The following is a 27,524-nucleotide window of genomic DNA, read 5'->3' as shown; positions in this document are numbered from 1 at the left end:
GGAACAAAAGTTTCAAAAGTAAACGATCAAGCATTTACCCCCCTCCCCGTGATTGGTCCTGACAGGCTGGTTCACAGGAAAAGCTCGTCTCATTGGTCAAAGTGGTGTCCCGGAGATTCTGATTAGCTGCTGAAATCAGCAAAGGGACGGTCTCTGGAAAAAATATTATTATTTTATATTATCATTACGTTACGGCAAATTTCAGACTCAGGCAGTCAATTATACACAATACACAAAACAACATTTAAACTTACAGACTATCACTTAAAGATCTTAACCCCCAGCTGAACTGAGCACATTTTCTCCAGTTTGGCTTTACCCAAATCGGAAAGCTGCTTGAAAAGGCGTCAACCCGCAAAGCCATCAAAATCGTCAGGGACCCTTCGCACCCATCACACAGTCTCTTCAAGGTTTTGCCTTCAGGGAGGAGACTGTGGAATCTACAGGTCAGTTCCAGTCGACTGAAGAACAGTTTCGTTCACAGAGCCATCGGGAAGCTGAACTCTTTGCCCTCCCTCCCAACCCGCTTCCCCCTCCCCCGCTCCACAATCAAGGATGAGAGAAACATATTTTCAAACCATTCACATGGTTTGAAAATAGTGACAAAAGAGAAAAAAAAATATGACCAAAAAGTGACGAAAACGCAAAAAAAAAACACCTGAAAAAAAAGTCCAAAAGTGACGACAACGCAGAAACAATGCATGAATTTTGTAGGTCTTAGCTTTCAAATGAGGTGTCATGATAAGTGTTTAGATTTGGTAAACTTGGTTGGGAAACACTGCTCTCACACAGTGGTTGAGCCACAATGACCCTGTGATGACAACTTGTAAAATATCATGCAAAATATTGTCTTTTCCTAAAAAATGTTGTTGAATAAGCATCAAATAACCCAAAAAGTTGAAATTATTATGAAAAACAACCCAATAACAATCATTTCAATCGATTCAAGTAGTGATTCATTACTTTTTCCTAAATATTAAAAGAAATGTTTTCTGGGAAAGGCCACTTTGCAACCCACTTTTGTGTCCTGACCCACAAGTTGAGAACCACTGCTCTAAGAGGTGGGTGAAACATTTATCTGGTTACATGACCACACCTTTATCCAGGTTTGGAACCTTAATGCAGCTCTGTTTCAGTCCAAAATGCTAGAGGAAGCCTGAAGACTGACAAAAGCTAGTCTAAGGGTCGCGCTTATGGCACATGACTTTTTGTGCCTTTTCTACTTTATTGTCATGAAATAAAAAGTGTTGTACATGTTCACAGCATTAAATGTTTCATCCATCTATTTCACCATCGCCACAGCGTCAAGCTCATTTAGCACAGCAGATGCTTTTAGTTATGAAAATGCCAACTTCCCGTAAATGCAACTGATTTGTGAGAAAATAGTATTTCTTTTGTGAGATCCATTATTCCACACAGAGACGACCCTGGTTTGTTCCAAAACTACCTTTCGCTGGATTAAAGACTTTTAAACCCCAAAACTCAAGCGTCACTTCAGAGCGGTCTCTTCAACGAAGTGAAAATAACAGAGTGGAGTTCAGTTTCCAAACAGTTCAGTGAGGATTAGTCAGACCGTGGCGCCGAATGCACCCAGGACAGACCACGACGAGGCGCGTTTCATTCAACGAATAAAGCAGGGAATGGGGAATTATGGTCAATATGTCGGTATCGATGTTCAGCCACGAGGGGTAATTTGTAACACAATGAAGGGAATCAACGAGGAAACTTTACGTGACAGTTTAATTACACGGTAACAGGACAGGAATAACTGGGATGATGCATTTTGCAGCCCTTCATAATGATGCAAAGAAGCTTATTACAGTGATAAAAATATACGTTTTTCTTGGTTTGACTTTTTTTTTAACTTCCTTATTGGAAATTAATTGCAACAGAAAAAGTAGTCAACTTTCTGTAACTGTCGCTGTGCAAACCATACTGTACCAATGGGCCGTGAGCAAGTCCCAGTCATGTCCTGAGGAGGTGCTAAAGGCTGCACTACAACCTAATTTTAAGATGTCTTTAAGTTTTTGTGGATTTTAATGATGCCGATCTCTTTGCGCTTCAGTGAAACTCAGCTACGCCTTCAGTCTGTCTGTTCTAGAGCCAGCACTGAATCTCTGGAACATTTTGCCTTAAAATCTTCACTTGTGTAGAACTAGGCACACCCTGCCATTCTGACATTGAGCTCGGGAATGTGACGTCATACCGCTAAGCATCATGGGATTAGCGCCAATTATAATCCAATGGAGATTTTAAAAGTTAAAATACTGGAGTTATTTTTCAAATTAAAACACTTGGACACCACAGTGAGTTCGATGTATTTACCAGCAGTAACTCAGCAGCTAATGGAGTTGTTACACTGCCTCCATTTTTTATACTGTTTTTAGCTAATGTTAGTCTATGGAAAATGTGTGCAAACAACTGCAAAGATGGCGGATCTCCATGGTAACTGTGAATTTTCCTGAACTCTATTGACATTTTTTCCCTCTTTGTCGGAGTGGTGACACTTGTATCGACCCCAGGACAAGGATGTAGACTTTCCACCCGCATAAAGAAAGGAAAAAAAAAAAGTCCACCGTTATTCCACCAAATTAAAGAACTAAGCAACTTGTTTACCTTAATAATCCTTTCCGTAGTCCCTCTGGGGGTAATACAAGTGTTAATTTGATGATTTTATATCCCCCTGGAGTCTCTAGTAAGAAAACCACCCTTGCAAACTTTCCCTGCACCGGGTCAAAGGCGCAATACACACTAGTGGAATCACGAGGAAGAAGCTAACAGGCTAACAGGCAAAGCTGACTGTGGGCTAGCGCTACTTTAGCAGTATTTGCAGCCAAGTTTGAGTGAAAAATTGTATCTCCATTGTGTCATTGAGTCGGGACACAATATAGAAAATCCCTCTCTCCCGTTGTCTTTTCTATCAGCGTAGTATTTACTCTCACGGACAATTACTGAGTAAAAAAACGTAACATGCTACGACACCTGCAGTGGCGCTTATGGCCTCCAAGGGCATGAGTTACTTAGTACTGCTTTAAGTTAAAAAACACAAAGACCTTTTTAGGTACTTTAATTTGAAATTGACATTTATTTTACTCCAGTGGTTCCCAAAGTGTGGTCTGGTGGGACTCAGAGGCCAGTATGAAGCCCAGTGTTTCCCCAACCAGGGGGCACGTGAGCGTTTGGTAGGAGGTCCTTGGAATTATTTAGATAAAAAAAGAAGTGAACTGCATTTCAATTTAATTTTAAAAGAAATGTAAATTAAAGTAAATTTTGAATATAGTTGATCATTGTGTAAATAATTGGTAGTACCCTGGAGATGAGGGGTACTTGGAGTAGAAATGGAAAAAAATATGTGATTTTGACTGTAAAATAACTTCCTTTGAATAGAGTAAATTATTGACTCAACAAAAAAATTATGTCAATCACCTTCAGCAGTTCTATATATCTAATATGGTGTAGTGGCTAATGTTGCTAATTCGACAATGCTGGCCTTACATAAAAACAGATTTTGGCCAGAACATTCAATCCCATACTTTAGTTACCATAACACAGGTTGAAATATGACAAAGAAAAGACACTGGTATCAAAACCACATTTTTCAATTTTATTTCTTCAATGCTTAATACCATGGAACAGGATTGTAAGAATGGAGACCTTCGTTCAGTCAATAATAGCCTCTTAAGGAATATAGAATTTGTATAATAATATTAATAATATAACAATAATATATATAAAGTCTGCATTGTTGTGGTCGGGAAGAGGAGACAAATGTACAAGAAGAGAGGCACCTATATCCCCAGCTGGACCTGAACATTCAAGACGCGTAGAAAGCACATAAACAAAATGGAGGCTCCAAACAACCGCTTCTTTCGAACATTGATTTCACGGCAACACTCGCAACAACACACTAATAAGCATTTGGTAATAAATACTTAATTCGACATTTTTATAAGACTTACAAAGCTTTCCTCGTCGTTTATTTGGCGTACCATTACTGTCCACTTCTCCGTGTCCGAGTGTGACAACATATCGATCTTGAGATGTATCGCGATATTTTGCGGCACAATACGATACAGTTTTAAGCCGATATCGATACTTTTGATGCACATTCATGAACAACGTCCTGCATATTAATGAGGCGGCAGTGCTGGTCAAGAATACAGTCTGGACAGTAGAGGGCAGCACTGTAATCATAAATAAGATTAACTTTTGATTATAAAGTGACCTACCACTAACGCACAGACGATGTCAGGTGTCATTTATTTACTTAGAGCGGGTGTTTTTGTTGGAATCTGAATTAATCTCAAACACATCTTTATCACAATCTTACGTTTTGTTGGTTAGAAAAGGCAATATTGATCTAAAACGGCTGAAACAAAACATCCATTAGTGTCACTTACTATAAGCCCCTCACACCCCCTCCTCTCACTCCATCACTGTGCAGCTCCTTTAATTAAGACAATTCTTAACAATAAAAATAAAGTCTGTGTGGCTGTAGTGAAGCTACGATGAGTGTTTTTTACTTTGCGATGAAAGGATAAAGCGTAGCTAGAGCTCGAGAGGTGTCACAGCGGCGCTAAGAACAGCCACTGGAGAAAACTCAAAAGATGCGCAAGATGTTTTTGATCAGGATAACATTGTAACACGGTAAAAAAGCTCTAAAAATGTATGTACAATGAAGTTGTTTATAAAGTAGGCTAGAGATCGCATGTGTTACTTTAAAAATAGTCATTGTTTATCATGTGCAATATATCGATTATCAGCGTATCATGAGGTTATCGTTGGCTTGTATCGAATCGTGAAGACCCCAGTGGTCTACAGGTGTTCTGTATCGATTATCGGCGTATCGTGATCTTATCATTAGCTTGTATTGAATCGTGAAAACTCCTGTAGGCAACACGTGCTCTATATAGAATATTGGCATATTGTGAGGTTATCGTCATCGTGTATTGAATCGTGAAGACCCCAGTGGTCTACATGTGTCCTGTATCGATTATCTGCGTATCGTGATCTTATCATTAGCTTGTATTGAATCGTGAAGACCCCTGTAGGCAACACGTGTCCTGTATCGATTATCGCCATATTGTGAGGTTATCATTAGCGTGTATCGAATCGTGAAGACCCCTGTAGGCAACACGTGTCCTGTATCGATTATCGCCATATTGTGAGGTTATCATTAGCGTGTATCGAATCGTGAAGACCCCAGTAGGCAACACGTGTCCTGTATCAATTATCGGTGTATCGTGAGGTTATCGCTAGCGTGTATCGAATCGTGAAGACCCCAGTAGGCAACATGTGTCCTGTATCGATTATCGGTGTATCGCGAGGTTATCGTGTATCGAATCGTGAAGACCCCTGTAGGCAACACGTGTCCTGTATCGATTATCGCCATATTGTGAGGTTATCATTAGCATGTATCGAACCGTCAAGACCCCAGTAGGCAACACGTGTCCTGTATTGATAATCGGTGTATCGTGAGGTTATCGCTAGCGTGTATCGAATCGTCAAGACCCCAGTAGGCTACACGTTATGGATCGATTATTGGTGTATCTTCCGGTTATCGTGTATCGAATCATGAAGACCCCAGTTGGCTGCACATGTTCTGTATCGATTATCGCCGTATCGTGAGGTTATTGTTAGCTTGTATCGATTATCGCCGTATCATGAGGTTGTCGTGTATCGAATCGTGAAGACCCCAGTTGGCTACACATGTTCTGTATGAGTCCAATCAATCAATATTCGGCATAAGCAGGAAACGATCGAGGTTTGGAAAAGGGTTTCTCTCGTCATCTAACAGGATACAAACATATTCCGTGCAATTGATGAGGAATGCTTTGTAAGTGTTTCATAAAAGATGATTTACCAATGCTTTACAAAGGCTTAATAGTGTGTCGTTACTAAAGAGGGTATGCAGCACTCACGTCATTCTCTATTCAAGATGCGCCCCCTACTGGCGAGGCAAGACAAACCGTAACACACTCTCTTCACTCGATGGATTCAAGATGTGGATTAGTAAAAAAAACAAAGCCACGTGGATGACCTTTCGATTTACATTTTGCAGTGTTTCCATTTTTCCGTCACGGCTTAGACATCACGAAGTTAGCTTGTTGGCTAAAAGCAGCATTTGACAAAAAAAAGCACGTGCTTCGAACCGGCTTACCTGAACAATTGGAATGAGAAAAAAAAAAAAACATTTTGTCCTTCAGTATATATATATATTGCAAAAGCAGACGTGTGTGTGTGGAGAAAAAAGACCTCTGTGCATCTAATAAAAAAATAATCTATTCTGAACTCGTAGGCTTCTTCTTCTTGTCCGCACCGTGACAGTAAAACTCCGCTCCTTGAAAGCTGTGAAACATGCTTTAAACTTAATCCCCTTGAAGAATTGGGTTGCTAAAACTGCTTTATGAAGTTATGAAGGAGTTTGGACCACGGCTAAGAGTTTAAACATATTTGCACACCAAACAAATCTGGTACAGTGCCTTTAAAGTTGTGTATAATTGGCAGTTATTAGATTGCAGTGACTCCTTTTGGGTTTTCGATGCCGTGACGCCGCCTGCATACCCTCTGTAAAGTGTTGCACGTTTTCCTTGTGTGCCTAAAAGCATTTTAAAAATAACATACTGACGCCTAACATTCTGTTAACCTGATAAAAACGGAGGATCTTGTGTGTATTTGAGCGCCTCGTGCCCGTGGGTGTTGCTTTGTCGTACTGATACAGCTTTTTAAACACATTGTTCGTTTTTTTTCCATAATGTCACCGGCGAAATCATTCATTCCGAAAAAAACGACAAACTAAATACAGAGTTGACGCTTTTCTTTTCTCAAGCTCTTTTTGCGTGTTTTGTGTGACACTTAACCGTGGAGAGAGAGAGAGAGCAGAGTAAAAAAAGACAACGCCTTCAAATGATGCTGTACAACATGTCATCGTATCGGCCACGCGAGACCAAATGATATGGTAAAGTCAAAAAACCCAGGACTTGGTTAGTTGTCGGTGGTGAGTTCGTTTTTTTTTTTTTTTTACTTTTTTTTTATTTCAGAGATTTCTCGAGATTTCGGGGAGAGATTTTCGTCGCCGTCGATTATTTTTGATTTTATATACGATTTTCTTTTGTTTGTTTACAAGACGAACTTCCCAAAGAAAAAGCCGATGAAGATGGCGGCGATGACCACGCAGAGGGAGGGCAGGGAGGTGACGCTGGCTTCTCTGGCCAGGAGCCCGGTGGAGTTTGTGCTCATGTGGTCTGTGCGCGGGAGCTTTCTCATCCTCACGTTCTCCTCCTGGAAGAAACAACAAGACTCATTTTTATCGTTCAACAATGAAAAGGAGCGAACGGTAACTCTAGTTTTATGTTCATTCATGTGAAATAAATGCCATGAGGAAACACTGGTGCCACATACAGTTTATTAAAGGGACTATGCAGAGTTTAAAAATGTTAAAGTTATGTATTTTCCTCCCCTACTTGCTCCAGCAATGTCCTAATGTGTGTAATGAGCTCAGACCTGTTCACCACAACTGCCTCTAAAGTCCTGCACTGTCACTCAAAAAGGTGTTAATTCAGGTCCGAAGTGCCGTCATGCACAGGTTTAATATAGAGGCTGCACTTACGCACAAGACCAGAGGTGGCAGTAGTGAGCATAAAAATGACCAACTTGCATCTCGCCCCTTTAAGCATTAACGGTCAGGATTCAAAAGACACGACATGAAAATCATCAGCCTTTTAGAACAAAGCATTTCCTCATAATATTGAGGTTTTAAGGCTGGGCTGATACACTTCTGTGTAACCCATGTCACATGACTGTCCATATGATTTGCCTCACATGACCCAGAGCTGCTGAGTGCGAGCTGATGGAAAGTACGCCGGCAGAAATACATTTCCGCTCCTGCGGTGGCGACAGGCCAGATACTGTGTCTGTGGTTTGAAATCATGCTCCACCAAACCCTGGGTCTAACAATGTGACTTAACAGTAGGAGTGTGACAATATATTGATTTTCCGATATATCACGATATATTGTGGGGGTCGACTTTTTATTTCAAGCGATACTTTTGATGATGTCATACATATTAATGAGGCAGCAGTGCTCCACTGTTTTCAGTCAATAGAGGCCAATGATGATCAAGAATTCAATAACTCTGCCATTAGAGGGCAGCACTACAGCTTTAAGCACAGCATATTACTTTTAATGATAGTTTTTAAAATTATACATTAGATTAATTTGGGGTTGATTTATTCCTTTTGAAATTGGACTTTGGTTTCTAGTTTATTTAAATGTGAATGAAGTGACACCTCAGAGATCTATTGACCCATCTTCAGTGTGTAAGTCAGGGATCATTTAGTCACACAGAAAGAGATAAAAAAAAAGAAAGAAAGAAATGTAAATGATTAATAATATGTAGTATGTTAAAATAAAGGTTAAACGTGGCATGTTTTCTTTTTTATCCTGATGTATTGCAGGTTATGTTTGTGCAAGTATATCGATTAATGCTGTATCGCGTATCGAATCGTGAGGTACCCAGAGGTTCCTGTTACTCAACAGTGTCAGTTTCTGATTGTGTCTTAAGGCTTCCACGCCAAAAGCTGGGCCACATTTGATTGTTTGCGTTGCTTTGCTCCTACAGCGGCTGATCCCCGTGAAACAAAATGGCTTAAATCTCGGCTTTATGATCCCCAAGCCTTGGCTTTTAAGCTTGGACTCACTGGGACTTTTCAGAATAATCATCACTAATGGCGGCGCTGCATTGGATTTTGTTGTTTGGCTTCTTTAACAGGTTTAATACCATTAAAGTGTTGCCATCGATTTATTCACTACAACACATTTAATGTTTATCACAAGACCTGGCCCAGCCTTAGTAATAATGTTTTAAGGATACAAGAAACAAGTACTGTCTACCAGCACAGTGAGCTTTCCCATTATAAGTTACTACTGTCTTAGAGCGTTAAAGATGACACAATCATATATTGTACACCTGCACACTAACCTTTAGTTGCCGGACCTCGTCGCCGAGTTTGCCGTTTTCGGCCTGAAGTCTCTTGTATTTATCCTGCATTTTCTTGATCTCGCCGCTGTCGTCGCCCGGCGCCGCTGCAGCCGTGGGCTCTGCCTTCACCGAGTTCACCACCGCAGACGGCTTAAGTTCTATGTCGTTCTGCGGGACAGAGACAAAGTACTGAGAAAGGATTCAGAGACTTACAACAGCAGCTATGAAGAAACGAAGGGCTTCAATGTAGTAAAGATCGAAACCTCTGCCAAAGCACACTAACCAGAATAAAGACGAAACACTAAGTACGACTGGCAGACTTTTAATAACAGCCTTGAAGAGATTTACCACCTAGAAAGACTTTGCAAAGGCAGTGGTTGCAATGAGGTTATTTAGTTAGTGCTACTGCTTCTATTACTGTGCCATCAATGAAGACAAAGTATTGTTTGTTGTTTGTGTGTTTGTTTGGGGATGTTCTACTTCACTGCTACCACAAGTTAGACTCTGTTGTTTTTTTTCCATTTGCACAAAATCCAGTGTAAGAATCAAAAAGACCGAAGAGGAAGCGCATCCTTCCAACAATCCCGTTTGATGTGGGACAGACGGCATGAAGGCAGCGAGAGGAGACCGCACTGTGGACCGGCTGATGAGGTCATGGCAGCTGAAGTATTAACAACATTACTATAGGGCCACTGTCTTTTTAACAATCAGAAATGATGCTTTCAAGTCCTCGTTAAAAGCATTTTAGCTTTACATTCCTGTGTCTTACCACTTTGTCGTTTTCAGAAGGCATCTCGAACACACATCTGAGTTTGGAGTCCATGAGGTCGTCAGGTTTGGCCTCTTTCCACTGAAAAACAAACGGGCCACGTCATAAACTGGACTGGATTTGAGACGCCTTTCACAAACATCAGCACAAAGAACTATTTCAGTCCCTGCTTTAAACCTGATTTACAGTTTGGTTAAGTCTTGTGTTTAACAAACTTTAGCCCAAGTTTTGTTTCGAGAGGCTTTTCTTCATTCTTCATTCTTCAAATCTGTTTTGTCCAGGATTAAAACCTCTTAACCCCAACCTGGACCGAGCCCATTTTCTCCAGTTTGTCATTACCCGAGTCCAAAAGCTTCTTGGAAAAAAAGCGTCAAAATAGCACCAAAAACAGACGAAAACAAGGATGAAACATTTTTTTTTTAAAATGACAAAAAAGCGATGGAAAAGGTGGCAACAAAGTGATGAAAAAAAAGACAAAAGCAACAAAAAATGACAAAAAAGTAGCAAAAATGTGACAAAAAGAATAGAAAAATGAAAATAAAAGTGACGGAAAAAGAGCCACAAAAAAAATGACCAAAAAAAGTGATGGAAAAAGAGCCAAAAAATGACAAAAAGTGATGGAAAAAGAGCCACAAAAAAAAAGACAAAAAAAGTGATGGAAAAAGAGCCAAAAAAAGACACAAAAAAGTGATGGAAAAAGAGCACAAAAAAAAAAAGACAAAATAAAAGTGATGGAAAAAGAGCCAAAAAATGACAGAATAAAAGTGATGGAAAAAGAGCAAAAAAATGACCAAAAAAAGTGATAGAAAAAGTAACCAAAAAAAAAAAGTTGGCAAAAATGTGAAAGAAATGACAAGGGAGGCATAAATAAGCTAAATATTGCTTCAGCCTACTCCTTTATGGGCATTATTGTGTTTCTGTTTTTTTCTAACAACTTGGAACTGCTCAAATAAACTAAAATAAACACTAAACTAAAAAAGTGGCAAAAAAAAATGGAAAATGAGGCAAAGAATATGAATAAGGCAACAAAAAAAGTGATCAAAACGTGATGGAAAAAGAGCCAAAAAATGACACAAAAAAGTGATGGAAAAAGAGCCAAAAAATGACACAAAAAAGTGATGGAAAAAGAGCCAAAAAAAAAAAAGACAAAATAAAAGTGATGGAAAAAGATCCAAAAAATGACACAAAAAAGTGATGGAAAAAGAGCCAAAAAATGACAAAAAAAAGTGATGGAAAAAGAGCCAAAAAAAAAAAAGACAAAATAAAAGTGATGAAAAAAGAGCCAAAAAATGACAAAATAAAAGTGATGGAAAAAGAGCCAAAAAATGACAAAAAAAGTGATGGAAAAAGTAACCAAAAAAAAAAAGTTGGCAAAAATGTGACAGGGGAGGCATAAATAAGCTAAATATTGCTTCAGCCTACTCCTTTATGGGCATTATTGTGTTTCCTTTTTTTCAACAACTTGGAACTGCTCAAATAAACTAAAATAAACACTAAACTAAACTAATAAAGCGGCAAAAAAAATGGAAAATGAGGCAAAGAATATGAATAAGGCAACAAAAAAAGTGATCAAAACATGATGGAAAAAGAGGCAAAAATGCAATGAAAAAAAAAGTGACGACACGGCAACAACGCAAGGAGTTCCATTCAGATCAGTTTTGTTGGTCTTAGCTTTCAAATGAAAGGTTACACTGGCCTATAGCTTTTAGATTTGGGTAAGGCCGGTTGAACTGGAGAAAAGGCACTCGGTTAAGAGTTAATTAAGAGTTACGCGACACTTGAAAAGAGCTACATATTTTGTCTTTTGTTATTTATTGAGAATAACATCAAACTCTGAGTGGATTCAAAGCTGATATTGTTGCCAGTTTTTTTCTTAGATTGACATTTCTTTGCAACGTATAGGATTTCACTTCCTTATTGGGCTTCTCCCATTTACAATCTCCACTTCACAACTGTGATTCATATTCACTGTACACATGATCAAATTACACAAACATTTCACCGTGATCTTGGGAAGTGGCCAGTTATAAAAAGAAATTCAATAGTCGGGTTTAAAGAGGAGGAAGTTCCAAACAAACCTCAGTGTTTTTAGCACAGATCTAGGTCTAAACGGTGAATGAACGGGCTTCTGCTGCCCTCTGCTGTACAACATGAACTGTGTGAAGGATTCTCAGTAATACATCCTCTATTAGTAAGTCTGTATTTGCCTCTAACAGCCAATAAAACCAGCTCCTTTACAGTAAATCAAAACACTTCACATCATAGAGAAAAGGTTACTCACCAATAAGTCCATGTCGTTTACAGTCATCGGAGCAAAAATCGTCTGCACCATGAATTTGTGTTTATTTTTCTCGTTGGGGTCGTAGTCGAAGGGCTGCAGCATGACTGTGGACACACAACACAGAGGAAACAGCACATTTAAAAAGGTACAGCGTGAATAAACGTTTTCATCGTCTAAATCAGCGGGTCTCCATTCAATCTGAAGGTTCTCCAACTGTGGGACATCATGTATCCTGGTTGTGTCTTGGCTTCTTCTGATGGGACTTAAAGACATCTGCAACTTTACACTTTACTACCCTCTTACCTGAACCGAGCCCATTTTCTCCAGTTCAGTTTTACCCAAATCTAAAAGCTTCTCGACTGGAGAGCTACAGTGTAACGCCTCATCTGCTGTCCTTCCTTCCTCTCGTCTCCAATCAATTATTCAATTACTTATTTTAAATATTATTCATCTGCTGCTCTGGAATGTACATTACCTGTAAACCCATGGTTGTTTGTTCTTCAAATGTTTTATTTATAACGTTGTACAAATCTGATTTTATTCTTATCACCAATTTTATATTAATTGCTGTCTATGTGTTCAGCTGTGTCTGTACTACGTGTCCAGAGCAAACTTCCCCTTGTGGGACAACACGGGCGGATCTAGAGGGGTGGCACAAAGGTCTTGCCACCCCATTGTCCTGTGTGCTCACTCTCAGTTATTAATAATTCTTTGTCCTGTCAAAAAAGTACTAATAATTAATATTATTATAAACTTTAGAGCTAAATAAGGAGCCATGTGCCAACTCCTGTTACTCCAAAGATGATTCTTCATTTTAGTTTTTTATTACAAAAGCTTAAATTTATGGACAATGCTACTACTTGTGTTTAATTTTGGGAAGGCTCAGTTGCATCTAAACAGAAAAATTGTCTTGAATAAACATTCAATGTTTTTGTCACATTTTTTAAGTGTCTTTGTCGGGGTCTGTTACTTTTTCATTGCTCTTGTTGTTGCATTTTTGTTGCTTTTCCGGCACAGTTTTGTCACTTTCTGCTGCGTTTTGCAACTTTTTTTGTCCTTTTTTCTGCAGTTTTTTTTCATCCGGTTCAGCTTCAAATCTAAGAGCTTCTCGACTGGAGAGTTTACAGCCTATAGGCCAGTGTAACGGCTCATTTGAAAGCAAAGACCTATAAAACTGATCTAAATGGATCTTTTTTTTCGTTGTTGCCATCCTTTTTTTCTGTCACTTTTCCAACTTATTTTTGTTGCATTTTCATCATTTAAAGAAACTAGATACAAGTTGGGCATTTTACTCTCACTACTGCCACCTCAGGTCTTACGTGTAACTGCACCTTCTATATTAAGCTCGTGCATGACGGCACTTCAGACCCGAATGAACAACTTCTTGAGTGACAGTGCAGGATTTTAGAGGCAGTTGTGGTGAACAGGTCTGGGCTCATTCTACACATTAGGACATTAGGACTCTATATAGCCCCTTTAAGCCTAATTTTTGTCGCTATTTAGATGCTTTTCTTTTTTCAAGAAGCTTTAGATTTGGTTTAGAAGAAAATGTGCCCCGTTTAGATGGGGGTTAAGGGCTTAAACGCACAGATAAAGTTTTGGATGATTTCCCAAACCCTAGATCAAGATCAAATCAGACTAAAACTAGCTTTAGACTAAGTTTTACCATAATTAATGCTCAGTTGTAGCTCCACAATGAAAACACAGAGGAATGTTTTGAAAGTTTGTAGAGTAAATCATTGAGTAATTGAGTGCAGTGAGTGAGTCTGATCATCACGGCTGTTAATCTACGCTCTGTTCAGTGTCGTTGAAGAGCGTAGTTTGAGCGGTCCGACCCCCTGTAGTGAACGCAGCTCCAGTGGTTTTGCATATTCAGTGGAAAGTGATCCCGTGTGCGACATATATACTCTGGTCTCTCCACAGTCCACATCTGACGAGCCAGAGTACCCAGAGCAGACACAAGGGGAACACGGCCAAGCCTCTACGGGAGCTGAAAACCTGCTCATGTTTCGCTTTACTCCCGACGGACCGGCTTTGTAAAGAGTCTAAAGACGTGTGATTGGTTAGCAGGGCCAACTGTGGAATAACGTTTAGCACCTTAAAGGGAATACGCGCGTCACTGTACACGAGTCACAGCAATTAAAGTGATAACAAAAGCGATCACACATTGAGCGGGTATTTAGCAGCTCTGCTCTAATGGGCTTCATGTTCCATCGTTTCCTTGTTTGAATCAACAACACATGTTCTCTATCAGAGGAGAAAATGGGAGTTCATTATTAGTTTAAGCATCCAGTTAGTGCACAGATAGGATTAGGAAACATATCTAATTTTCCTGACGAGCATTGTATTCCCATTGTGATTTTATACATTAGAGTAGGGGTGGGAACCTCTTGGTACCGCACGATTTGATACGATGCACGATACATGGCTCACGATAATCTCATGATACGCCGAAACTGCGATAATTGATATATTGCACAAAAATAACCTGATACATCATGCTTTTTAGGCAACCAGTCTGCGCCATCGGCTCCTCCGACCACTCATTCACACAGGCTTCCTAGTGTTTCCCAAACGGTCTCCCATCCAAGTACCAAGAGGCTCGACCCGGCTTAGCTTTCCAGGTGTGACGGGATCGGGAGGAGCAAAGGCGGTATTTTTGGCTATGTGCTTTGTACTCTTTTTTAAATTTAAAGAAGTGATTAATTTATCACTTATTTATTGTAATTAAGTGATCATATACACTGAAAATGGGTCATTGATCCGTCAGTGACTTCATTTACATTTAAACAAGAAACCGCAGTCCTGTTTCAAAAGGGAATCACCTACAGATTAATCTTATTTATAATTATAAAAACTATAGTTAAAAGTAATAGATTTGTTTGACAGTGGTCCAAAAGCAGTGCTGCTCTCTACTGTTCTGACTGTTAAAGGGACTATATAGAGTTTAAAAATGTTAAAACTAAGTATCAGCTACTAAGTTCCTCACCCTACATGTTCCAGCCACGTCCTAATGTGTAGAATGAGGCCAGACCTGTTCACCACAACTGCACTGTCACTCTAAAAGTTGTTACTTCGGGTCCGAAGTGCCGACATGCACGAGTTTGATCTAGACACTGCAGTTACACAAAAGACCTGAGGTGGCAGTAGAGAGTATAAAATGACTTGCCCTTTAATGGCCTCTATTGACTGAAAGCAGTGGGACTGATACCTCATTATTATGCATGATGTCACAAAAAGTATTGATATCGGAATAAAAAACATTGCATCATCCCGCAAAATATCGCGATATAAATATCACAAAATCGATGTATTGTCACACCCCTATATCCAAGATTTAATATTTGAGAGAGGACAAATATGAGCTGCTAAACCAAAACAAGAATGGCTTAGCACGTTTTATCCACAGTTTGACTCCATGAAGACGAGATACTTGGTCTTCTGCAGAACATTATATAACCTAAAGAGCTGCAGCCTCATGTTGACTTTGTTTAAATCTTGGTTCCAGTCCTGGTACCTGAGATGTTGACGCTGCCTCCCACCTCGATGACGCCGCTGTTGGGCCGTACACAGTATCTGCGCGGAGCTGTGGTCTTCACTTTGAAACAGACTTTTCTGTCCGAGGGGTTACTCAGCTTCAGCGTGGTGGTCACTACATCTGTGAACGGACCTGAGAGGGACACAAACAGGAGAAACTTTATTCAGGCTTTCAAAACGACTTTAGACACCGTAGCCTTGGTACTTTTGTAGGGAAACACAATAAAAACAATGCCAAGAAAATATCCCTAGGACTCAAGATGCTTTAAAATGTAATGACACAAAATTCCAGCAGAGGACAAACAATCTGCTCTTACCGATGCAAGGAATAAGGAAGTGGTTCAAAATTAAGCAGCAACAATAGCTCCACAGGGAAGATGGCTTTTCCCATGGACAGAATCAGGGCAAATTTGTGAACGTGCTCAACGTAGGGCCCACGGGCCAAATTCGGCCTTCCAATGAGTTTGATTTGGGCCGTGAGTTTAATAATTTATCAATTTATAAGGTGCATGTACTTTGATTCCTTTGTGCAGCGAGTAGACTGACATAGGGACATGGAAATAACACATTCACAAAAGGCACAATAACTAATATTTCATCAAGGGCTGGGCGATTTAGGAAAAAAAAAAAAAACCCGATAGATCTTGATTTTCGATTCGATTTTTCCTACCAAATAAAATACTTCTTGCTGATTCATAAAATTAGATACACCTTTTATTCAAACCTCAGCTCAAACAAAAACAACTGTTTTCCTCCATCATTTAAACACATTGAGTGAATTAAATGACAAAAAACACAATCTGGAAAGTTCATATATTATCATTGTGTTTTTCTCTTTTTTTTTTGTCCAAGGGGGCGTGGTTTTGCATAGCGAACAGCTGTAAACCGGACACTTGTCTCGCTGTCTGGAGAGACAAAGCAGAGCGGCTTCCCATGGACAGATCGAAACAGTTGAGATGTTAACGTTTCTCTGAGTTTTTAAATGTTCAATATCGGTCCAAGGACGGCTGAGAAACGTCCTGTTAAAGTCTTCAACCCGAGAACCAGGCTGTTTAAATGCACACGCGATAAAAGGTGATCGATACAAAATTGACTTGAAACAGAGAAATTTAGGCCTTTGCATCTTCCCATAACGTTAGTGTCTGTCCAGAGAGAATAGAGGAGTTCATCAGAAAGGAGAGAGTTGCATGAAACCCCCGTTAACTCTAGCCTCGGTTTAGCTTAGATTTCTCAGGAACCGAGACCCATAGAATTAAACTGTTTTCACCTACAGAGAGCTTAGAATCTCATCTTTCAAACAAATATCATGAAAAATGGTCTGGATTGTGGGCACTCTACAGCTAAATCCCCAAAACAGCGCAGCCTCATTGTGTTAACATACATAGATCTTCCACCCAAACTCCCAAACCAGGTAATGTTTGTGCCAAAGAAATGTCCGTAAACTTGTCGACTATAAAGTCCTATGACGATTATTGAGATTGACCAAAGTAGAGATTGATTGCCCACAATGCCCAGCCTTTATTTCATCACAGCTATAAATGTGATCTTTGTACAGGTCATTATTATCCGACACAAATACACTTCTACTTTGGATCCAGGAGGGAAAACAACGAGCACCAAACAAGACTAAGAATCTCAAGAGCAACGTCATCAATTCCTCCATCAATATGACGTTTGGGCGGCATAGCAATCACAGAATAACGCAGTTCAAATCATATTTCAGCTAATTGAGGTTTAAAAATGTCTTAAAATCTTTACTTGACAGGACAGTTCAGTGGTTAAAAGACTATTGAAGCCAGGGGGCAAACTTTACCCTAACCACTCGGCCACGGGAAGGCAAGTTTGTCCAATCATGAGCCGATTTCTGTCTCAGTCAAAAGATGGAGTTTTGCTACATAGACCATACAGTTCCTGTGGTCCTTCCAAACTCATTATATACACAAACTGACCATACATACATACATACATACATACATACATACATGCAGTCACATAGACCAGAGGAGCTCGACCGAGGGGCCGGATTCAGCACACAGGCCTGACGTTTCCTGCACGAGCCAATAGCATGCTACTGTGGATCATAATTAGGAGATGTCTGACATTTCAAATTGTATTAAAAGTAATGTATATCTATCCTTGGACTGGCATAAGGAGCCTGAACACAAAAAAGAAATGGTAACTATGTGGCAGAGTGGTTAGGGTGCGAGTATAGCCTCTTCCATCAAAGCGTCCCATTTGGAGAGGGAAACATAACAGAAGAGTCTGTTTGCGCAGGACACAAGAGTAAAGCCCAGCGTCTGCGATGTGGAAAATGTTTCACAAAAGATTCAGGGAATATTTTTGGTCATCTGACATTTTTATTATTATGCAATTTCTTGGCTTTGCCCCAACACGACCAAATCATGGAAACATTTCTCAGTCGTAAGATATTTTTCAGGCTTTTCAGCTTCCTGGAATCTTGTCTTGGAGCGACGGTAGCTCAGCAGAGGAGGTCGGGGCGGCTGTAGGCGGGAAAGGGCCGCCACATTCTCATTATTCTGGCCCAGGGCGGAGACGGATCAGTTAACCAAAGTGCACTAATTCATTTAAGACGATCTGGTGAGTTCGGTTTGGTAAAGGAGGAGCTGCACATCGAATGAAAGAGACAATATAAAGTCGAGTAAAGACAACACGCTAAAAAGAAAAGCAAAATTGTTGTTTGTAACTTTATTTTAATCTCGAGAACGATGACTAAACGTCCGTAAAGACTTCTTTCATTTAGAGCAGCGCAGGCCCACGTTTCAGAGGGTCGTTTCAGGAGAAAGTGCCGGGTCTGTGCTGTTGGAGGCTGAGGTCTAGCAACGTTGCAGGAAACTACTTCCTGTTTGTTGCCAACTCTTTTGTATCAATTTCACCTTTGTGCTCGTATTAAATTTTAACAGCTCATCATTGCATTTAACGAGAGTTAGAAGCTTTCCAAGAGCGGTCTATGGAAGAAATATATTGTTTAACCTCTTACCCCCACGTTAACCGCGTGCATTTTCTCTAGTTTGGCGTTACCCAAATCTAAAAGCTTCTTGACTGCAGCTTACAGTCTATGGGAAATTGTAACGCCTCATTTGAAAGCTAAGACCAACTGTCACTTTCACATCCCTTATTTTGACGCCTTTTTGTTGCGTTTTCAACCTCGTTTTCTTCTCGCTTTTGTCAATACATTCCTGCTTTTTTTCAAGAAGCTTTTAGATTTGAGTGACAAACTGCAGAAAATGTGCTTGGGGGCTTAGAAGCTACCTTTATTATTAGAGGCGAGTGCTCAACCGGAAACACCTGTTATATGGAGCTGATTCATGAACTTTTATACAAAACCTTTGCTCAAACAAGAACAAGTGCTTTCCTCCACTATCATTTAAAGTAGCAATGCCAGATGAAAACTTAAAAAATACAGTAGATCATATTCATAAGAGCATAGGGTGGTAGAGGTCAGCAAGAGGATGAAAAGGCTTTTTGATTTTTTTAAATACATCAATCACTTCCAAAGTTATAAACATTTCAGTTTTCATTTTCGGGCACTTTTGGTGAAATCGATCTAAATCGATCGATTAAAACAATAGGATATGGTCTGGACCGATTTATCACAAAAAGTGGTTTAGAGCGGCCGCTCAGGATTTACAGCAAATATGCAGAAGTCACCAGCACCATTGGACTCGGCTACTCGTGTTCTGATTGACTGGGAAATATCACGGTCCGGGAACGGGATTTGTTGCAGCGAAAAACGAGATGAAAAAAGTGTTTTTTTCGAGCGAGGTCCAGACCTCTGATCGAAGATTTTGACGCTGCAGGTGAACTTTATTCATTCATAACTCGAAGTAATTGGCCTACCAAATAACTAAAATCACCAGTTTTGATTCAAGCTGCGTTTAATGATACTAGATTAATAAATATCGGTCGAATATTGTATCCACTAGATGGCGCTAAAGCAGAGGAACGCTCATTCAGGTCATTTTTCACCACTCAGTGACGGCTGCATTTAGCGTTGCTATTTAAAGGTCCTATATCATGCAAAATCAGCTTTTTGGAGCTTCTAACCATGTTGTTATGCTATTTCCTTTTCAAAAACACCCCCAGAGTGTTTCTTGGCTTCATTCACGCAGTTCTGAGCAATCCTCCTGAATCCTGCTCTATGAGCAGCTGCTCCACCCTCTCCTGGAAAAAGTCTTTAGCGTCACGTGACAAACGGGAAGAGCCCGACGTCTGTAATGTAATGATTTACGGCCTGATTTCTGTTATGCCATCAATGGTTGTAAGAAATAAATAAAAAATAAATACAAAAAAAATGGAAGAGCTGGACGTGTCGCTGCCCCTGCGGTGAAAGCAAACACACCCTCTGAGCTTCTGAACAGATGTCATGTTTGCACTGAAAGTTGTGAAGAAGGAGCTCTTTCTAACCTTCTCTGGACACACCTGTTCTTTTTTCTTACCTAACGATAATGTGGCGAAAATGCGAGTTTGGCTACGAGAGCTACAGGACTTTATTCAACCTTCCTAAAGAAGAGGCCACTCGCCAGAAATTGGAATTTCTTTCCGGGATTCAGCGACAATCAGCCAACCGTCACTTCACTGATGGATGCTTGGTGAACCTTGGCCAGAACCAAAGTGGATTAAACTCTTATAACCAGCGACGATGGAGCGGCCAGAGCGGTGAGTCAATCCAAACGCATGCTAGCCATTTCTGAAGCTGTGTTGCAAATGTCAACTGCTTATAACTGCATCGTGAAGTAACTTTACTTTTTGCTGTGATATTATATTTCCACTACTGCAAAAGTTGCATGGGAAGAGGGGCGGAGTAACTGAATCGAAGAGTCTCGTCTTCCATGTTTGCAAAATATCCCCAGAAAACACTTATATTTCTCACCAAAAACGCACTCCATAGTGGTAGAGGTACAATATATCATATAAATGCTTATACTTTACTTTGGAATGGCTAAAATAGCAGGATACAGATCCTTTAACACACCATCTTCCACTTCCATCGTCTCAAACAAACTCCAAAACTAGGTGCTGGTTTTGCCGAAGACATGGCTGTATGAATATTGAGATTGCGATTTCCATTGCCCAGACCCAAGTTTTACTACACAGAACAGCTAAACACTTCACTTGTCGGTTCAAGGAAAAACAATAATACTTCTTCTTGTCATGCCTTAATAAACATGTCTTGCCTAATCGAATGTGCGATGACTAGCAATGTCCAAATGTCATCACAGTGGATTGGTTCACTTTAGATCTGTGGAAACGCCTCAAACCGTATTTTAATTTTCCCACGCTGCCAGCCAAATACTGCAGAACAATAAATCAATGAAAACCATGCAATGCAACAGGTAAGAAGTGTTTCAAAAGCATATTTTCGCCGCTCAAGCATCGATTAAACCCTGCTCCTCTAAAGTCACTCTGTGCAGATATCGAGGCGTAGTAGATTCAAAACAGAAAACAATCACCAAACGTCGATCCTTTGAACCAGAGAATGTTGCGTGTGGATGAGCGGCCGGTCACCAAAAGGAAATTGAATCGCCTGCTTGCACCTCGTCGGTGAAGGGGGTGTTTTGATGCCAGCGTAGAAAAAAAAAAAGGCCCTCTAAAACGATTATCAGAAAGAGCGGTTTGAGGCTGTAAGTGAGTTAGGAGACGTGATTACAGGGACTAATCGAATAGTGACTTTCTTTGGCCCGGGCCCAGCTCCTGCACCGCTCCACAGTGAAAGTAAACCTGATCTGGAGACGCAGAGGAAAAGTACAACTGCCTTTGTGTTATTTTTGAGTTGGGCGCTGGGCAGAGGAGACGTGTTTCCCAGTAACAAGACGACTACGGTGGTCTGGACTCTGCAGGTGTCAAAAGAAAAACGAAGCTGGACAATATATTAGGCAGAGGCAAATGAGACCACGTAAAGACAAAATCAAATGGCTGAGGTGGCAGAGCCGTTTTATGATCTTATGATGGTTGAGACACGGAAAGTCAGTTTTAGGATTGAATTAGTAAATTAAAGGATTGAATTAGTAAATCAAATTATACATTTTTAAAACCACAACAACACATAATAGACAAATACTTTCTCCTGAACAATTTACAACAAATACAGGCCGTGTCCATACGAAGTCAAGCTGAGGAACAAACGCAAAGATATTTTTATCAATCCAGTGTATCGTCCAAACGAGCCTGGCGTTTTGGGGGTCTGTAAATGAACATTTTCCAAACTAGCTCCCAGTAGAAAGAACTGAAAACACCGTTTACGTGGCGCCGTTGTTACGACGTCTCCGCAACTTTTATTAAAACAATGACATCACAGCGCCAGAGTGGAGTCTGTTATCCATAATCTACTGACCTTAGAATGAGTTTGACTCACACTCCTCTTTGCTCCACTGCCGTCCACAAGCCACAGGTGACAAGTAGAAAAACACGGCCGAGTCAGTCTGTGTTTTGGACTGACAGTAAAAGTCACTGACAGGTTTTTCTGCTTTAGTTCCGTTACGTCTGAAGAATAAACTCGCCTGCTCGTCTCTTCTGTAGATCGTAAATCCTTGAATCAGTTTCATTTTCACTGTTTACATTACACAAAAGTTTACTGTGCATGCGCCCTTTGCATCTTGTTCTATTATCTGTGTTAGCGTCACAGCGCCTCACACCGGCCTGGAAGATGAATTGCCCCGTTTTCACAGACCTGAGTCGACCCATGTGGACGCACACAGTATATAAGTACACACGCGTACTTATATGCTGGGAGTCCAAAACCGCTTTAAACCGTGTGTGTACTGCCCCCTCATGGCTAAAAGTAAATGAGTTTTGAATTGTCTTTTGGTGGACGTTTCTGTAAAAGTAGAACTCCACGTCATGAGCACATGGCGATCTGATTAGCGCATCATTCCCCGATCACCTCCACCTCTGCTTTTTGGCTGCGACACTAGGGGCCGCCATTGGACCGCCATTGCTGTAGTACCGCCATATAGCCGCTAGTCTCCCATTAGAAAGCATTGCACTTTAGAACCAGAAATTAAGAGTTTTCCTCCTCTACATGTTTCAGCAATGTCCTAATGTGTAGAATGAGCCCAGACCTGTTCACAACTGCCTCTGAAATCCTGCACCGTCACTCAAAACGTTGTCATGCACGAGCTTAATATAGAAGCTGCAGTTACGCGTAAGACCTGAGGTGGCAGTAGTGAGCATAAAAATGACCAACTTATGTAGTCCCTTTAAATAAGCCTAAAACGCACAAATTCAAAACAACCTGATAATACTTTCTGCACATAAATATGAAAAGTTATGCTTTCTGGAAAAGGTTCCGTGACCCATTTGAGGTCCTGACCCACCAGTTGAGAACCACTGGTGTTACTTACCAAGTTTATTTACGCAACAAAGTCCTTTAGAGACATCATAACAGCCCAGCCTTATGTAAAATCATCACAATGCGCTGTATTTTGTGGCTTCTGGGTCAAACATGATGTGAACTAAACTGATCAGGTAGTTTTCATTTATTCCCAATGAGATACCGATAAGCGGCTACCAAAACATTACCTTCTTACGGGGATAATCACATTTATGTAGTCTAATTTCATAGAAGACATCCCATGTCCAGATCAGAAATCAATATCAAACCACAGGTCTCGTCCGCCTTGTGACTGCGCTGGGCCTGAATTAGGGGCTTTAACTTGGGTGAAAAACAACAGCAGGCTGCAGCTTTGAAGAGCGGACGCCAGAGAGTCAGAGGCAAACCCCAAACCTGATCAGGACAATTAGGCTGGGAGCTTCAGGACAAACCGGTCCCATGATGAGGAGGAGAGTGGACCGTCAGGGTGTGGCAGAGCGGTACACATGACCCTTTGTGGTATGTGTAATGATGGGAAATCATTTAAATCCATCAAGGGACACACAAAAATCCATCTCCATACAGATTGATCATGTAGTGTAACACCTGCTGCTCTCTTTAGATCCTGTTATTGAGGAAATGTCAATGAATAAAGCATCATTTTATTTGAACATTAATATCAAATGTAATTGTATTTGTAATGGTTGCCTTCAAAGCCTGATCCATTCACCCAACTGGGGACCATCTCAGCTCCTCTGTGGCGGGGTCTGGACCGGTTCACTTTGGGATCGGTTTACTCAAGGAGGAGCTATGGGCCACTTTGCATTGAGAGAAGGAGAACAAACACTCGGGCAAACAAACCCCCACCACGTCAAACAGCACCGTACTGCCACAAATGAAAGACTTCAAAAGCAACGACACCGGCAGAAACCCGTCAAACTTCACAATGTGTAATGAGCTCTGATGGGAAAGCGGTCGAGAACATCCTTTCAATAAAGAAATGCAAAGGTGCAAAGGATCACAGGCAACCAGTGGATAACACGGTTCCAAAGAAAACAAGGAAACACACGACCCCAACGGCCTGTGTGTGCGTCACATATGACTCTATAGACCATCGAGTCCCCAACTGATGGACCTGGGCCCAGATCCGGACCTCCAGAGGTTTCAGTCCATAATGAAAGAGTGAGAAAGTAAATTAAAACTAACCCCCAAATTGAAATAATTAGAAGCATAACATTGTCCCCACAAATGTCGGAGTTTCTAAACATACTGAAAGAGGATGAAACTAATTCTGTTCAGCTTGTGGGAAAAAAAAAAATCATGGGGCCTTTAACACAACTTGTCAATATCTTAAAAGCGTGGGAAAAGTCAGGAGGACGGCGGCTCCGACGGCAGGAGCGGACCATAGTGGACCATAGTGGACCATAGTGGACCATAGTGGACCATAGTGGACCATAGTGGACCATAGTGGACCATAGTGGACCATAGTGGACCATAGCAGACAGGGGGACGACAGGACCTGGGATCAGCCTGACATAAACACCGCCACTTTTTAAAATCATTTAATCTTGAAATCACAGGGAAAAGTTTCAAAATGGTGTTGATGTTAAATATAGAGGGTACATTTCCGTCTGTCAAATTAGCGATCGATTAGCCATGTTGTACACCATCAGATCACTCATAAAAAAAAATACAAATAAAGCAAATTTAGAGGCAGCCAATGTGTGTATGTGGATCTCTCTGGTCACAATAATAAAAAAAAATGTGTTTACTGTCCGCCTCCTTATTTCTCATTCCTGTTTAAATGTAATGAATATCGGCGACATGAGGCCACAGTTTCAGACCCTGCACTTTGTCTCCAACAGTCGCCTTCAAGGGCCAGAAATGTTTTAGTTTACTTTATGCTAATATTGTAACAAGCTCCACGGCGACGACAAAAACGCTTTAAAACATCAACTTTCCAGCTGTTAAAACGGTCCAAATCAGAGCTTTCTTCGTTGCTTTACGCTAACTATCAATTTTGTTTGGTAGCCAAAAGAAATTCCATTACCCATAATGCAACGGGCGACCAGAGATGGGCATTCGGCTTATTTCAATGATGTATTTGTCTTAAGTCAGACTCCAAACGCAGCAGAAGGTAAGATAGCAATCTGCTATAGTCTTGAGTACTTGTTTCGCTATAGTCTTCAGTACTTATTTCACTATAGTCTCCAGTACTTATTTCGCTATAGTCTCCAGTACTTATTTTGCTATAGTCTTCAGTACTTATTTCACTATAGTCTTCAGTACTTATTTCACTATAGTCTCGAGTACTTATTTCGCTATAGTCTCCAGTACTTATTTCGCTATAGTCTCCAGTACTTATTTCGCTATAGTCTCCAGTACTTATTTCGCTATAGTCTCCAGTACTTATTTCGCTATAGTCTCCAGTACTTATTTCGCTATAGTCTCCAGTACTTATTTCGCTATAGTCTCCAGTACTTATTTCGCTATAGTCTCCAGTACTTATTTCGCTATAGTCTCCAGTACTTATTTCGCTATAGTCTCCAGTACTTATTTCGCTATAGTCTTGAGTGCTTATTTCGCTATAGTCTTGAGTGCTTATTTCGCTATAGTCTTGAGTGCTTATTTCGCTATAGTCTTGAGTACTTATTTCGCTATAGTCTTCAGTACCTATTTCGCTATAGTCTCGAGTACTTATTTCGCTATAGTCTTCCGTACTTATTTCGCTATAGTCTTCAGTACTTATTTCGCTATAGTCTCGAGCACTTATTTCGCTATAGTCTTCAGTACTTATTTCGCTAGTCTTCAGTACTTATTTCGCTATAGTCTCCAGTACTTATTTCGCTATAGTCTCCAGTACTTATTTCGCTATAGTCTCCAGTACCTATTTCGCTATAGTCTCCAGTACTTATTTCGCTATAGTCTTGAGTACTTATTTCGCTATAGTCTTGAGTACTTATTTTGCTATAGTCTTGAGTACTTATTTCGCTATAGTCTTGAGTACTTATTTCGCTATAGTCTTGAGTACTTATTTCGCTATATTCTTCAGTGCTTATTTTGCTATAGTCTTGAGTACTTATTTCGCTCTAGTCTCCAGTACTTATTTCTCTATAGTCTCCAGTACTTATTTCGCTCTAGTCTCCAGTACTTATTTCTCTATAGTCTCCAGTACTTATTTCTCTATAGTCTTGAGTACTTGCTTTGCTATAGTCTTCAGTACTTATTTCGCTATAGTCTCCAGTACTTATTTCACTATATTCTCCAGTACTTATTTCGCTATAGTCTCGAGTTCTTATTTCGCTATAGTCTCGAGTTCTTATTTCGCTATAGTCTCGAGTTCTTATTTCGCTATAGTCTCCAGTACTTATTTCTCTAGTCTTGAGTACTTATTTCGCTATAGTCTCCAGTACTTATTTCTCTATAGTCTTGAGTACTTATTTCGCTATAGTCTTCAGTACTTATTTCGCTATAGTCTTCAGTGCTTATTTTGCTCTAGTCTTGAGTACTTATTTCGCTATAGTCTTGAGTACTTATTTCGCTATAGTCTCCAGTACTTATTTCTCTATAGTCTTGAGTACTTGCTTCGCTATAGTCTCCAGTACTTATTTCGCTATAGTCTCCAGTACTTATTTCGCTATAGTCTCCAGTACTTATTTCGCTATAGTCTACAGTACTTATTTCGCTATAGTCTCCAGTACTTATTTCGCTATAGTCTCCAGTACTTATTTCGCTATAGTCTCCAGTACTTATTTTGCTAGTCTCGAGTACTTATTTCGCTATAGTCTCCAGTACTTATTTTGCTAGTCTCGAGTACTTATTTCGCTATAGTCTTCAGTACTTATTTCACTAAATTAAGATATTTATGTTTCAAAACTGCATCAACGATGTGTCGATCCAAAGCGAGTGTCATTTCAATCTCTTCTACACCTGAGGACGCCACTGAACAAACTCCCCTGGCCGTTTTCCTTTGACACAAATGCCAGCTCAGGTTTGCTGCGCCTCACTGCACCCACTACTCCAGAGATAAGGAGCGGGACATTAGCAGACGGCTAAAGCTAACACAGGAGACAGGAGACAGGTGACAGGTGCGGCATTCCTGTAAACTGGAAAAACCAAAGATTGCACAAGAACACACAAGAAGAATGACACATATGAACTACTACTGTACAGACTAACAAAGAGTAATAGGAATAGTGTTTGAACCAGGAAGAAAGCCACAAGGAAAACTTAAAGGCATTTTATATCCACATATCACTTTCTAACCAACTCCTCCTTTAAATTTAAGGACCAGGACACAAAGCTTGATCCAAATCACAATTTACAAACTGTACTGGCTGCAATTATGTCTGCACAAAATGACAAAAAGTCCTGCCTCCTCCTGGTCATACAAACATGATGATGATGAACTCGATTCAAAAAATAAATCAGAAAAATCAAATCAATAACCACAGCAAGTCATCAACAATAAATCACACAACTTTTCAATACTAAAATCCACTTTTCAAGCCCCAGATTTGTTGCAGTCGAGCTAAAACTAAACTAAATATTTTTGCTGCATTTCAAGCATCAGCACAAACCCTGACAAAGAATCATTTGAAAGGTAAAGATTGTTAGATGCCAATA

At 40.2% G+C, this 27,524-nt stretch overlaps 1 protein-coding gene and 1 long non-coding RNA gene across 3 annotated transcripts in view; one reads left to right on the top strand and one right to left on the bottom strand.

The window, feature by feature from the left end:
* Positions 1-4,609: 4,609 nt before the first annotated feature.
* On the top strand, positions 4,610-27,520 carry LOC306973125. Of its 2 annotated transcripts, XR_013793542.1 has the most exons (3): positions 4,614-5,635; positions 5,669-6,534; positions 27,508-27,520. It is a non-coding gene; the product is annotated as an uncharacterized lncRNA (long non-coding RNA). The 2 variants fall into 2 exon arrangements; XR_013793543.1 differs by lacking the exon at positions 27,508-27,520 and having other exon boundaries at positions 4,610-5,635; positions 5,669-6,026.
* The window catches only part of vapal (VAMP (vesicle-associated membrane protein)-associated protein A, like), a 28,510-nt gene continuing 8,090 nt past the window's right edge, over positions 7,105-27,524 (bottom strand). The window contains exons 2-6 of the mRNA XM_079569898.1: positions 15,549-15,701; positions 12,032-12,135; positions 9,751-9,831; positions 8,982-9,149; positions 7,105-7,281 (exon numbers count right to left, since the gene is read on the bottom strand). Of these exons, the coding sequence (XP_079426024.1) occupies positions 7,120-7,281; positions 8,982-9,149; positions 9,751-9,831; positions 12,032-12,135; positions 15,549-15,701 (668 nt within the window). The 3' untranslated portion in view covers positions 7,105-7,119. The remainder of the gene's footprint in view (positions 7,282-8,981; positions 9,150-9,750; positions 9,832-12,031; positions 12,136-15,548; positions 15,702-27,524) is intronic.

The sequence above is a fragment of the Gobius niger genome, assembly GCF_951799975.1.
Source record: "Gobius niger genome assembly, chromosome: 13".
In the NCBI taxonomy this organism is placed as follows: domain Eukaryota; kingdom Metazoa; phylum Chordata; class Actinopteri; order Gobiiformes; family Gobiidae; genus Gobius; species Gobius niger.
This window is presented reverse-complemented; position numbering and strand designations above follow the sequence as displayed.